This window comes from Myxine glutinosa, chromosome 1, assembly GCF_964187855.1.
Source record: "Myxine glutinosa chromosome 1, kmMyxGlut1.1, whole genome shotgun sequence".
In the NCBI taxonomy this organism is placed as follows: domain Eukaryota; kingdom Metazoa; phylum Chordata; class Myxini; order Myxiniformes; family Myxinidae; genus Myxine; species Myxine glutinosa.
Window position 1 is genome coordinate 90671109 of NC_136261.1, and position 14397 is coordinate 90685505.

Genomic DNA, 14397 nt, shown 5'->3' on the forward strand with positions numbered 1-14397 from the left:
TCTTTGTCAATATATTCTCCAGAATGCTTTTTAAGGACTCAGTTTGGGTTTTCTTGATCATCTGGATTCCCTGTTGCTCTGACTATCACTGGTACAATTTCAGGTTTCTTCAATTTCGAAATCCTCTTAACCTCATTATTCATATTGACGTATTTCAGATTTCAGCTCTCTTGTATGGATCTTCATATGTGTTTTCAAATGGACTTTTTGAGAGAAACCTTCATCATATATCGACCATTTGTGAGGTCACTGTCCTGTGTGGGTCCTCATATGCCTTTTCAAACTGATGTTTTCAGAGAAACCGTTATCACATAACGAGCATTTGTGAGGACGCTCTCCTGTATGGATCCTCATATGTGATTTCAAATGGCTTTTTTGAGAGAAACCTTTATCACATATCGAGCATTTGTAAGGACGCTCCCCTGTGTGGATCCTCAAGTGCGATTTCAAACTGCCGCTATGAGAGAAACCTTTATCACATATCGAGCATATGTAAGGTCGCTCTCCTGTATGGATCCTCAAATGTGATTTCAAATCGCTGTTTTGAGAGAAACCTTTGTCACATATCGAGCATTTGCGAGGACGCTCTCCTGTGTGGATCCTCATATGTAATTTCAATTTCCTGTTTTGAGAGAAACCTTTATCACATATCGAGCATTTGTAAGGATGCTCTCCTGTATGGATCCTCATATGTGATTTCAAATCGCTGCTATGAGAGAAACTTTTATCACAAATCCAACATTTGTGAGGATGCTCTCCTGAATGGATCCTCATATGTATTTTCAAATTGCCACCACGAGAGAAACCTTTATCACATATCGAGCATTTGTAAGGTCGCTCTCCTGTATGGACCCTCATGTGCAATTTCAAATTGCCTTTATGAGAGAAATTTTTCTCACATATCGAGCACTTGTAAGGTTGCTCTCCTGTATGGATCCTCATATGCAATTTCAAATTGCCTTTATGAGAGAAATCTTTCTCACATGACGAGCATTTGTAAGGACGGTCTCCTGTATGGATCCTCATATGTAATTTCAAAGCACCTTTTCGAGAGAAACCTTTATCACATATCGAGCATTTGTTTGGACACTCTCCTGTATGGATCTTCATATGTAATTTCGAATTGCATTTTGTCAAGAAACCTTTATCACAGACAGAGCACTTATGGGGGTTTTTTCCAGTGTGGATCCTCATGTGTATTTTGATTTCACTCGAAGCAAAATCCATTCTGCACACATTACACTGATAACGTATTCGCCTTTCTTGAACCTTTTTGTTTTTGTTTAATTTCATATTAATCTTGGTGCTGCGAGGCCCAGACATGCCCTTGTATTTTATGGAAAGCAAGTCTTGATCCCGTGATTGTTTCTTCAAAAAAGGATTCTTCTTCACTGTCAAGCAGTGACTGGACCTTCTTTGTCCCATATTTGTTTTGAATTGTTCTACAGAAACAAAGAACACTCATAAGATTTATTTTTTTTGAAAAAATCAATGCAAAACATTTAACACATTTCCGAAAATTATATATTTTCTCAACACAAAAGATTGGATGTTAATTTGTTACGTTTCCACTCACCATTTGCAAAACAGGAAGCACTTCCGTTTGTCATGTGAATAACATCTGAACCTTCCTTTGCAAAAGCATATTTTGAATCTTCTGTGACAGAGGAATCCTTGCTGTGTTGTCTGCCTTCCACATTTACAGGATAGACATCACCTGTGTACAAATCAGCGTCAGTCTTTTGAGGGGAAATGTGATTGAGAACCATGTTGAGAGTTCATAGAACATGTTACATCATGGAATGTGTACTTCAATTTAAATATAATAATGAAGTTAAACATTGATAAAAAGAAAAATTCCGGATGTTAAGCACCATTGAAGCAGTCTTCTACATCACCATTATTCACCATCCTTTTCAACAAGTCCAGGTACTGCTAAACTGGAGGTTAGTGGAAGTAACAAGAAGGCAATTTGTGTTCAACAGTGTTTAAGTATTTAATTCAATTTAAATGAAATAAAGATTGTAAAATTCATCCAAAAAAATTCTGGAATTTACTGGCGTTAACAAATTCTCAAAATTTCCTTTAACAAAGCTCGGACCAAGTGTGTGTCTATCCTCGGGAGAGCCAGGAAATAATATATCTCGACTCTCAAGACTGAACTCTCAATCCTGTCTCCCTCATCCAAGTCCTGGTGGCTTCAGGCCAAATGTATTTGTGGTGTTTGTTCCCCTTCCATCCCCTCTATTGCCTCAAACGGCTGCACACCTGCCACTGCACATGAAAAAGATGAAAGCCCCAACTCTATGTTTGCCGAAATATATTGTGTCCCAAACCAACCTCTCTCTATAACCACCTCAACCAGTTGTACCCAGCTGCTCCTGGATTCTGTGTCCTTCCCTCCCGACAATGTGGAGAAGTTTCTTTCAAAGCTCGACTCTGATTCCACAACTGAACCAGAGGGCATTATCCCACGGGTCCCAAAATCCTGCTCTGCTGAGCCATCACACCCTCTCTCTGTTCTCTTCACCCTCTCTTTTGCTCCATGTCATCTGCCATCTGCTTGGAAATCAGACAACATTACCGCTTTCCACAAAAAGGTGCAAAAACATATTCCTGCAACGACTGACCAATCAGCCTACTTCCAATCATCAGCAAGGTCGTGGAATCCATCATCGTTTCTGATATTAAATATTTCCTCTTCTCCAGTGGCTTGATCTCTGATCATCATTTTGTATTCAGACCAGGCCACTCTTCACTGGACATTCTGCTTCTGCTGTCTCAACAATCGATGGAGGTCCTCAATGCTAAACAGGAAATCAGAGACATCTCCTTTAACATATCTCGTGCCTTCGATACGGTCTGCCACCCCGCCCTGCTCACCAAACGCTCCTCCTATGTTATCCAAGGAAACACTCACGCATGGCTTGCGGACTTCCTCTTCGGTCGCAGTCAACATGTGTCCCTGAATGGAATTCTCATCTCCCCTTCCTGTCCAGGCTGGAGTTCCTCAAGGCCCTGTGCTTTTTTGGTATTCATTAATGATCTCTCCGACTCTCTGAAAAATCCTCTCCATCACGTTGCTGATGACTCCACTCTCTGCCGCTCCACATCTCAACCCTCAGATCGGCAGGCAGTAGCCTCTGCACTCCCTGCAGACCTGGATAAAATCACACACTGGTCAAACAAGTGGAACACGTCTTTCAATCCTGAAAAATCTCACACTCACGATGTCTCTCCGAAAGGACCATCTGGACAACCATCCCAGCCACTTTCTCAACAATCCTCTCAAAGAAGTTCTGTAACTCAACCTTTTGGGTCTCACTGTCTGCCATGATCTTTCCTGGGAAAAGGAAAGATGGCATTTGAAAGCTGGCCTCCAAAGCCAGTCGCCATATGGGCATCCTTAGTTGTGTGAAGCCCTTTCCGGGCACGTCTAAGCTCCTCACCACATACAAAGCTTTCATCTACAGCTCAATGGAATACTGCTCTCTCCTCTGGTCTGGTGCTCGTGCATCACACCGAGCTCGGCTTCACGAGCTCGGCTTCTGAGGGCCTATCGCTCGCTCACCACAGGCAGGTTGGTGGTCTTTCTGTCTTCTACTGACTCCTCTCCAGCCTTGCTCCCCCTGCTCTGTCTGTGCTTTGTCCCCCTAATATTCATGCAGGATGCACAAGATCTGCCAGCAACCCTCTTTTGGTGAAACTGCCAAAGTCAGCAAACTCCCACACTCTCTTCAATCCCATTCTTCGCTCCAGGTCTTTAAAACAGCTGTTCACCACCATCTCTTATATTCCCCCACTCAAAACCTTGTTCTATTCTACCAACGTTAACATACCCCAAATCCACCTCTTTCAATCCCTAACTTATTTCCAAAAATTCCTAGTCGTGTTCATTTGCTTTATACCGTGTACACTTCCTCCCTCCTGCCCCAGCGCTCTCCCTTCCACAGATCTACCGGGGTCCCCGTTCTCTTCTGTGGTTGTGCTTGTGTGCTTCCCTTTGTCTCCCCCTCTTCTCTCCCGCTCCCTTCATTGTATGTTTTATGTGTCTGTGCATGTTTTCATGTTGAATGTGTTAGCTCTTACATGAACCTCAATTCAAAAACAAACAAACAAACAAAAAAAAACACATTTCCAAGCTGGCCTCCAAAGGCAGTCGCCGACTGGGCATCCTCTGTCGTGCGAGGTTTTTTTTCTCAGCACGACTGAGCTTCTCACCACATACAAAGCTTTCATCCACAGCTTGATGGAGTACTGCTCTCCCCTCTGGGCTGGTGCTCCTGCCTCACACATAGCTCAGCTTCAATCTGTAGAAACCAAAGCTTTTGGAATTATTGGTATCTCCCACATTGAAGCCGATTCTGAGGGCCTCTCACTCCCTCACTGCAGCCATGTTGGAGGTCTTCCTGTCTTCGACTGACTCCTCTCCGTCCTAGCTCCCCCTGCTCTGTATGTGCTCTGTCCCCCAAATATACCTTCAGGACGCACAAGATCTGCCAGCATCCTTCTTCTGGTGAAACTGCCAAAATCAAGACTTTCTCTCTCCTCACCTTCACTCTTTCATTACTCTTTTCTCCCAACTCTGGAACAAACTCCCACACTCTCTTCAAACCCTCTCCACCCTCCAGGTCTTTAAAGCATCTGTCCACCACAATCTCTGGTCTCGCCCCATCCAAATCCTTGATCTTATCTACCCTTGTTAATACACCCCAAATCCACCGTTTTTCAATTTCTGACTTCTTTCTTGAAAGTCCAAGTCATGTCAGTTTGTTTTTCTTCCGTTTTATCCCCACTCCCCCTCCTCCTCCCCCCCCCCCCCCCCAGCCCTCCCCCTCCACAGATCAACCGATGTCCCTGTTCTCTTCAGTTATTGTGCTTGTGTGCTTCCCTCTCTCTCCCCCCGCTCCCTTTATTATGTTTTGTTTGATAGCACTTCCACGAGCCTCGACTTTGTATTAAAAAAATAATAATTATAAAATAAAATAAAGTAGAATGGCATGCAGCAGCGCATCTTTTTGACGTCAAAAATAGTTGGTGGTTGAATTCAGTTCGCTGATATGAAAATCCTATTCAAAATTCAAGTCAATCGGATGAATATTGATGACTTTATGCGACCTTGACATTTTGTTCCAAAAAAAACAACTATAATAAAAAACAACAATCGGCTTCCAGCCGTTCATTGGCGAACCAATGCAGTGACCCAATATGCAAATTCTTAAAATTTCAGGTCAATTGGATGAAAATTTACGATTTTGACTGACATTTGACCTTTGTACCAAATTATTAAGTTGTCTTTCACCAACGTAACTGAAATAAAGTTATGTTGAAAGCTTGATGACAAAGCTCAAATGGTACAAAAAAAACAACAACAAAAAAAAACATTAATGAGGAAGGACATGGATACACCCTGACGCACACATACAAGCACGTCTCGTACATCAAAGAAGCTGGCACATAATCTCCTCGTCACACCATCTCACTTGTAATCACGGCTTCCACCCGCTACCTCCCCGAGTCGACAGACTCCAAAGAGGTTCATGCCTCTGGAGAACCGTGTGGATCCCTGAGCGTTTATGGGAGATTCCAGGACAACGTGGCTGGTAATTTGAGATGGAGAGAGAGGATAACCAAGGAGCAGAGACAAAGCCCAACGTCCACAAACTCCCCCCCCCCCCACACCCCCCTCACCCCACCGTCCCACCCATCACTCTCCAAGTCGACGCTCCAAGACTGTTTCTGTCCCCGGAGGAATGAGGAGGACCGGGCTGGGAAGGAAAAACTGAAAAGGGCAAGGAAAACACTTCGCTGACAAATACTACAGGCTTGGACATCTGCGAACCCAAACAAGGCCTTGCGGTTGATTGCATGCTGAGTGCAGCCTCAGAGGAACGTTATGCAGAGAATCTATCGACAAACATAATGTTGACTCGCCAGGTCAGGGATTGCTGATGTGAGAAACTGCTTTTGATAGGCCGAAGGAGGGTGGGGGAAGGGTTGGGGGAAGGTAAGAGCCTGCGACAAACGAAATGTGTGTTGGAAATAAAGGAAAAGAAAACAAATTATTGGACACATACCACGGTGTGGTGCTAATCTGTGCGGTGGCACTGAGCTCACCCCAAAGAATGAAACCTGCACCTCCTCTAGTGGGCAGAAAGACCAACTCACAATCGAATAGAGATTTGCACCAAGCCAATAGGCTATGGAGGTGCTACCCATCTCAAAAACTAAACTCAAGAAATTGAACCTTGGAGCATGGAGGAGGAGTCCATTTACTATGCTGAAGTCTATTCAAGACATCAACAGTGGGTGATGGCAAGTAGAGGAGCTACATTAATAGACCAGCTGAAGAAGACCAGTTTGACAACCAGAGCAGAGACGAATGAATGAAAGAATGAATGAATGATCGTTTCAAGGTCATTTTTTTTTAGCCGTGTTATCCTTTAGCCTTTAGCAAGTTAGCCTTGCGGGCGCCATGACAATCATGGTTCCCTGTTTGAGAAAATGTTTTTTTTATGGCTGGATGCCCTTCCTGACGCCAACCCTTAGTCGCCTCTTACGATGCGCAGGGATACGGCGTACCTATTCTAAATCGGGGTGCACACCGGGATCATTCATCCCAGCAAGCTGGTACTCAATTTGCCGACCTCGGAAGGATGACAGGCCGAGTCAACCCCCCTGGCGTTAATTCAGCGATCGACCGGGATTCAAACCCAGGATCCTAGGATCCCAAGCCGGCACCCTAACCGCTAAGCCATCACCAGGCTCAACTCACAATCAGAGACGGTGTAGGAGGATAGAATCACTCCCCAGGATAAAACCATTCTAGAGTGATATTTTCCTCGGAAAAATTCACTCGAGTCGTTTTATCCTAGGATGAAATCACTCCCCCTAGGATTTTAACAATCCCCCTTGCAGGATCAAATGACTCCCCAGGATTATAACACTCCCCCTATATATTTTGTGATTTAAACAATATTTATTGCATGGTAATCACATGCAACCATGACAAAGTTAATGATTATGAACATAAAATGATAAATGAATTGATAAACAGGGCAGAATGATGTCCTTTGTAAACGTCTCTCCCGAACAATAAAAACACAATGTTTTTCGCATCCCTGTATTAAACTGGGTAAATCAAATGAAGAAAAGTATAAATTTAACATTCAAATAACTATATATTTTGATATTAGAGCATTCGCAGTAATCATTACAATACTGTTGCGGATCCGGGGGTCGGCGCTCCCCTTTCCAATGGTGGGTTAATCCCCTTGTCTTTTACACTGGCCGATCCCCCAGCCCTGGAAATTATACGCTCCTTTGCGGTCGAGATTGGCCAGGGTGATTGGTCAAGATGGACTCCCAAATACCTGCTTACCAATCTCTCCACAAAGCAGGGAGATAATTTCCGCTCGAACCACGGACAGATGGGAATTGCCGAGCGGTTTAGCAATCCGCGATTCGAGCCGTCAGCAATAAGACTAACCCGATTCTGAGCGGCTCTAATCGTGCCACAGGTACTCAATGGGGAAAAGACAAAGACTATCGGATGAGAGGAAACCAAAAGGTAAGGAAAGAACAAATATGGTTTATTACTATTCTACTAAAAGAGGAAACGAAGAAGGGCATATACAAGAAGAAGAGCAAAAGGACACAGGGAAAGCTTACACAGTCTTAAATATCACACCCAGGACAATACATGTTACAGACTTACACGACAGACTTACACGAAAGGGGAATAGCAGGAAGGAGGAGAAGGTCCAGGCAGATGGCAGGGGTGGAAGGTCCGGGCAGATGGTTCAGGCGTTGAGGTCCGGCTCCAGGTTCACGCTCCACTCCGGTCCACGCTTTGGTTCATGGCGAAACCCAGCAGGCAGTGCGGTTAGTATAGTCGCGGTAGCGGACCAACTCTCTCACCGTCTCTCCCTCTCTGCTCTGGTCTCTTTTCTTGAAGTAGTCCCACGGGAGCGCTTTTATCACGCTCTCGCGTATCAAGCCGCATGCTTTTTAGGTCCGCCTACCGGTGAACACGCCTCGGCCCTGATTGGTCGCGAGGGTTCACCGGCTCCTCCATTCGTGACACGTTGATGGGACCACGCCTCGCTCCGACAACTCCTCCCCTTTTTGTCCAGCTTGACCGCATGGTTAATGGCGTTTGGAGCCAGCGCTGCGGCTGGCAGAGACGCGCAATACCATTTGGAGGGAGGCTTCGCCGCAAAATGAAGGGGATTTGAACAAGGGGCCAAGGTTATTTGATTAATGCAGCGCAGAGTCAAACTATTGGAAACAGAGCCTTACCTGAAACACATACTAATGAAATAACTGAAGAAGGTCCGATGGTGTCCACCGTGTTGCAATATGGCCGAGCTAGGGTGCGACCTTTGACCTTTGGGAGACGGGGATATTTGCAGGGAATTCTTTACAAGGCTTATTATTTTACAAATTGAAGGTTCTAAAAACCGTAACAATACATTTACGATGTTTTATATTAAAAGGATATTTTCATTTCAACATAGTCTTTTTTTTTAAATACTGAATCGAGGCTCATGAAAGAGCTGACAACCGCGAGGGAAAGACAGCACAGGGGGACCGCGAGGGAAAGACAGCACAGGGGGACCACGAGGGAAAGACAGCACAGGGGGACTGCGAGGGAAAGACAGCACAGGGGGACCGCGAGGGAAAGACAGCACAGGGGGACCGCGAGGGAAAGACAGCACAGGGGGACCACGAGGGAAAGACAGCACAGGGGGACCACGAGCAAAAGACAGCACAAAGGGACCTTACAAAGGGACCTTTTAAGTTACGTTCTATAACTTTACTGCACTTTTAAGAAATATTAAATACCGTACGGGTTTTAAAATGTTCCTCAAATGTTTGTATATTAACAAAGGTGTGTTCATGTACTGATAACCAGGAAACAAGCGCTTCTGAGCAGTTCCGAGAACAGGATATAGGCGCTATATAAATGTAAAGTATTGTGGCGGACACGGAAGCTCACTGGCGTGGTGACATCATTCCGCGCACCAAGTGGGCGGCGGCCACGCCGAGGGGTAGGCATGGCCTCAGGATATACACCGGGTGCGCAGCCCGGAGCGCGCCAGTGCTACAGTGACCTCTTTTAATAAAGAACATTAAACTTACCGCGTTGTCCGCTTCCTCCTTGATAGCAAGTCGCGCGCGTAGTACCACGCACTTCATTGGTGACCTCCGACATTCGAGTCAGCCGTCGCTGACCACCCGAAACCGCCGCAACAATGGCAACCAACGCGGTCTCCATCAAGCTCCCCGAATTCTGGGAGTCACAAGCCGAAGTTTGGTTCCTCCAGGCAGAAGCCCAGTTCCGACTTCGAGGCATCACAGTGGACGAGACCATGTACTGCCACGTGGTCGCCGCCCTCGGGCCCGGCACGGCCACCCACGTCGTATCGGTCCTAAGGGATCCACCTGCCGACGGCAAGTACGAGGCGGTCAAGCGTCTCCTCCTCGCCACGTTCGGCCTTACGGTGGACGCATGGGCCGATCGCCTCTTGGACCTCCCCGAGATCGGGGACACGTGACCGTTGGTCCGTATGGATCATATGCTGGCGCTCATGGGCGACGAAACCCCGAACGCTCTATTCCGGGCGTTATTTCGACGCCAGCTGCCAGCACGAGTCCGCCTCGCTTTGGCCGGTTCCGCGTTAACGGAACCCCGTGCGCTCGCTGCCGAGGCCGACAAATACTACGAGGCTTTGGACATGCAGGCGAGTCTTGGCGCGGTCGCCGCTCCCGAGGCTTTCCCTGATGCACCGCACCTCGTGTCCGCCGCCACGCCCCGCCCACCACCACCGCCACCGCCGCAAAGAAAACCGCGGCCTCCGACGCCGCAGCTGCCCACCTGGTGTTTCTTCCACGCCAAGTTCGGCCACGAGGCTCGGCAGTGTCGCCCGCCGTGCTCATTCGGCAGGTCGGGAAACGGGCGAGCCGACGCTCGGTGGCAACTGTGAGCGTCGGCAATTCCAACAGCCTTCTGTACATAATGGACACCTTGTCCGGGCGCCGTTACCTGTGCGACACGGGTGCGCAGGTGAGTGTCGTTCCTGCCGGTACGTCCGACAAGCAAACCGTGGGCCGAGGTCCTGCGCTGCTCGCGGCCAATGGTACGTCTATACGCACGTACGGAAAACGCTGTCTCTCTCTGCGGTTCGGAGGGCAGGTTTTCCGTTGGTCGTTTGTTACGGCCGACGTGCCCATGGCACTGCTCGGCGCGGACTTCTTATGTGCTAATGGATTACTGGTCGATGTAAAGCGCAGAAGGCTTGTCCAGGCTGAGACGTTCAGCTCGCTCGCGTGCGCGCTGCCCGGCTCGTTGAACAGCTCACAGAGCGGCTCATCGAGCAGCTCGCAGAGCGGCTTGCTGAGCGGTTCCATTCCGACCAGATTCATCTGTACGCTTCCGGCAGCGGACGAATTCGCCCGCCTCCTCACGGGTTTCCCGGCCCTCACGAGGCGCACCTTCTCTGCGGGGACCGTCAAGCACGGGGTGGAACACCACATCCCCACCGCCGGGCCACCGGTCTACGCCCGGGCACGCCGCCTCGAGCCGACGAAGCTCGCGGTAGCGAAAGCGGATTCGCTATGCTGGAGCGGCTCAGCATCGTGCGGCGCTCCGAGAGCGCGTGGGCGTCGCCGCTCCACATCGTGCCCAAGCCCGGCGGGGGATGGCGACCATGCGGGGACTACCGGCGCCTCAACAACGCCACCACCCCCGACCGCTACCCCGTCCCCCACATACAGGACTTCTCCGCCCGGTTGGCGGGGATGTCCTTCTTTTCAAAGGTGGACCTCGTGCGCGGCTACCATCAGGTTCCTGTCAGGCCGGAGGACATCCCGAAGACGTCTGTCATCACGCCGTTCGGGCTTTTCGAATTTCTTCGGATGCCCTTCGGTTTGAAAAATGCGGCTCAGGCCGTTTGCCCTTCACGTGACTCGTGGTGGTCCCTCTCGGCTCTTCCCCCGTTGGTATTTTTGTGCACATAAGATTGTTCACGGTTCTGTTTAAATATTATATAAATATGTATAACCTTTCCCCTTCAGTGTTTTACTCAGTGGTATTTTACAACACGCTGTTTTTCTTCCTATTTAAAAGGCTTTTCTCAATTTCCTCTCCAACTCATTCCACCTCAAAAAAAAGAAATTCAATATCTTATATGTCTCCCTCACTACTTGGTCTAAATTCACATTCATTCCATCCCTCCTCCATCATTCTGAGCCGGATTGCTAACTTGAAAATCACAACAAACCCAATTTGTTTTCAATGTTCGTCTTTCATTAATAGTCTAGTCAAATTTCTGGGAAACGTGAATTCATGAGGCATTTTTGAGTAAAAGCAAGCAAACCACTTTTTCTGGGGTAGTTTTTCGTGCTGAATACGAATCTGTTGTTTGCCAAGCCCAAAAATGCGTAATTAGGTCACTAATCAAGGTCAAAGGTCAATGAGTGCAAAATTCAAAATTTTTGAAAAAATGTTTTATTTTACATCACCTATCTGTACATTTCAATTATTTTACAGTATTTTGTCTGGTAAGGTTACTACAGCTTTTCACAATTATGAAAGTAAAGGGAATTGTGAAGGGAAAAAATCAGATTTTTGTGAATATATCCGTAATGAAGCAACTTTTCGTTTTTTGACATACTGTTTTAATTCACTTGAATTGTTGCCTTAAATACCATCAGTGAAGTGGTTTACCTGAGTCCTATATAATAGCAAGATTGTTTTCTACACTAAATGTCAATATTTGACTAATTAGCCACTTAATTAAGGCTAACGGTCACAAGGCGCAAAGTGCACTTACATGGCACAAGGCGCAAAATGCACTTCATGGCAAACATGTTTGGAGTGCAGGCAGTTGATCATTATCACATGTATTCTTAATTAATCCTGAATCAATTGCAGTCTGTCAGACTGATTGGCTGGAAGGAGGAGCCATCCAGGGGAATGCCAATTAGCTTAACTGTGTAAGCTCTGACCCCCCCCCCCCCCTACTTTGGCCTGTTTCGACATGGTGTTTCACTGGCATTGCACTTGCAGGCCTCAGTGCAGAACTGTTTCCCCCACTTCCGACAAGAGCAACTATCAGAACTGCAACCTTTCTTGCAACCACACTGAGTAAGTTCTCGGCATCCCTTTGGAATTGACGGTAAAGTTGTAAGAACCGGTGACAACTTGTCATCAACGAGTTTCCATCCACAATCAGTCGGCGGTGGCAGATCTGTCATTGGATTACTGGCCTCTCTCCAAATGAAACTTTGGTAGTTTGCACGCTCTATGTGGAACTTTGCTGCATCACTAGATGGAGGTAGGGTCTCCGTTGCATGGCATTTGTTGAACAGTTTAATGCGGGCTTGATTACAGTTCTCAGATGGTTCCTTGTAGATATGGCAAATGAACTTTTCAGCATCTTCTGTGACCTTCTTTGATGGTGTCGGAAACTGCTGTTGTTGGATCTTTTCAACTGCTGTTGGTATATCCAACGTTGACGTATTGGATGGTTTGATGTCTCCAAGACCGCTTTCAGCAGATGGCCCCCTCTGCCAGGCAGCTAACTGAGTAGCGTGAAATGTATTTTTGCCATCTAGGGTAGAGTCATTGATGTCAATATTGTCGCCAGAAAAATGCACAAATCGTCCCGAAACCAGGTTGCTGGTAACAACTGCCCCAGTTTCTTGATCAAGCGCTTTCAGAGTGTTTTCAGCCATGGCAGTGTCATACCTAAGTACCCGGTTATAGCTGATTATGTGCCCAGCATTATGGAATAGCTCAACTAATTTCTTTGATCGAGTTGACTGGTGCAGCGTCATACCCATTCCAACGTGTTTAGGCGGTGCCTTCTTGTCTCCACATACACCATAGACCATGTCTTGTCCAATGCTAAGGACCCTTGTCTTCTTCACCCAACCAGTTTCAGACATCTCACTTTCGTCAAACTCAGCATCGACACTACTTTGGCCTCCAAGCAAGATATTCACAAACATGAGTACAGATGGTGGTACACTTGCCAACTCTGCTTTTTCGCTTACATCGCAACCTTCGAATGCAGGATGTGACATGATATCACTGCGGAGTTGCAGAGCAACGTGCACTAAAGACAGAAAATGATCATCCTGTTGTCTAAATATGGGAATATAGTCTGCACTGTTCTGACCGCACACCATTTCTGAAAGAGGTATGTGACTGAAATGTCGTGGAAGAAGCAAAGTTTGTTTCTCTGAAGGCGCCAAATTTCTTAGCACAAGAAATTCATAAATGTCCCCAATGCAATTCGACAAAGTTTCTTTAAAAGTCCCCAGTCTACTAAGATACGATGTAGGAATTGTGCCGTCGCACTCACTGGCTAACTCTTTGTACCTCTCGAACACTGCAGATAGTTCAAATACGTGCCCTTTCTCAGCAGAGTGACGCAGCTCTTGACACAACCATGATATCGCCATGTCTGCTGATTTGCTTTCAGTTTCCGCCCTTTTGACATCCCTAAAGAATTTACTAAGACAGTTAACATGGTAACATGCCTCAGCTGAGATTAAATCATTCTCATTTGCAGTACGGACTAAGATGTTATGTACAAATTTAGCTTTTTCCGTAATTTCATTACTCATTTTGAAGGTTGTGACACGACTTGTCTTCTGCTTCTTGTCAAAGTTCTGGCAGAACATACACAATGTCCAGTTCATCTTAGTAGTACTACTGCGTAAAAACGGACATGCTTCAGCCGAAACACTCTTTCTTTCAGGATCTTTTTCGTTTTTCGATTGTTCCTTGGCTAGCTTAGCATTTATTTTCCCCTTGTGTGTGTATGCAGAGTAACATAGCTTATGCCATTTAAGTTTGGGGAGACTTTCTGGAGGCTCTGCAAAGAGAGTCGAAAGCCTGTCCACGGCTGATCGAAATTCATAGTGTCTAAGTTTGCATCGGAGCTCGGTCGCCTCTCTGATGGCAGCAATACCCTGGTTTGTCTGGTTGAAAATCGTATCTTTGACCTGGCTAGTTCCCTGACAAATGATACAAAGTTCAAACGACACATCCTCACGCTGTCGCTTGAGGCTGGCAATAGGTTCCATGGTTGGCCTGAGGGGAGAAACAGAAACCAAACTAAGCACCAGGCACGCATGTTCTGACCATGAAAACTACAACGTTGTATGATATACTGCAACAGCCCTTAAATGATCGAATAAGCGCAGGCAGTGTTGGCCCGGGTTTTAATCTTATTCTCAAAGACACAAAGTAAAGCTTCTTCAAGACAAAACATCTAACCGATATCACTAATTCATTAGTGGTAGATGCATTAGGCACTCATCGTCAATGCCCATGCCCTGCCTGTCTTTTTGCTACTGTTAGGTAAATGTACATGTATGTAG

The 14397-nt window shown here is 46.6% G+C and overlaps 1 protein-coding gene across 1 annotated transcript; it reads right to left on the bottom strand.

Moving 5' to 3' along the window:
* Nucleotides 1–246: 246 nt before the first annotated feature.
* Nucleotides 247–8005, bottom strand: LOC144890754 (uncharacterized). Its single transcript, XM_078772587.1, has 2 exons — nt 7921–8005; nt 247–842 (listed from the first exon to the last, which is right to left on the bottom strand). The coding sequence occupies exons 1-2, from the start codon at nt 8003–8005 to the stop codon at nt 247–249; spliced, it is 681 nt and encodes a 226-aa protein (XP_078628713.1).
* Nucleotides 8006–14397: the final 6392 nt, after the last annotated feature.

Excerpts from the sequence above, each read along its gene's own strand:
- LOC144890754 (XM_078772587.1), bottom strand. The coding sequence starts at position 8,005 with ATGCGGCTTGATACGCGAGAGCGTGATAAAAGCGCTCCCGTGGGACTA. Across the intron at positions 843-7,920 it reads AGAGCAGAGAGGGAGAGACG|GAGAGCGACCTTACAAATGC; the intron begins GTGAGAGAGTTG and ends GGGTCCATACAG.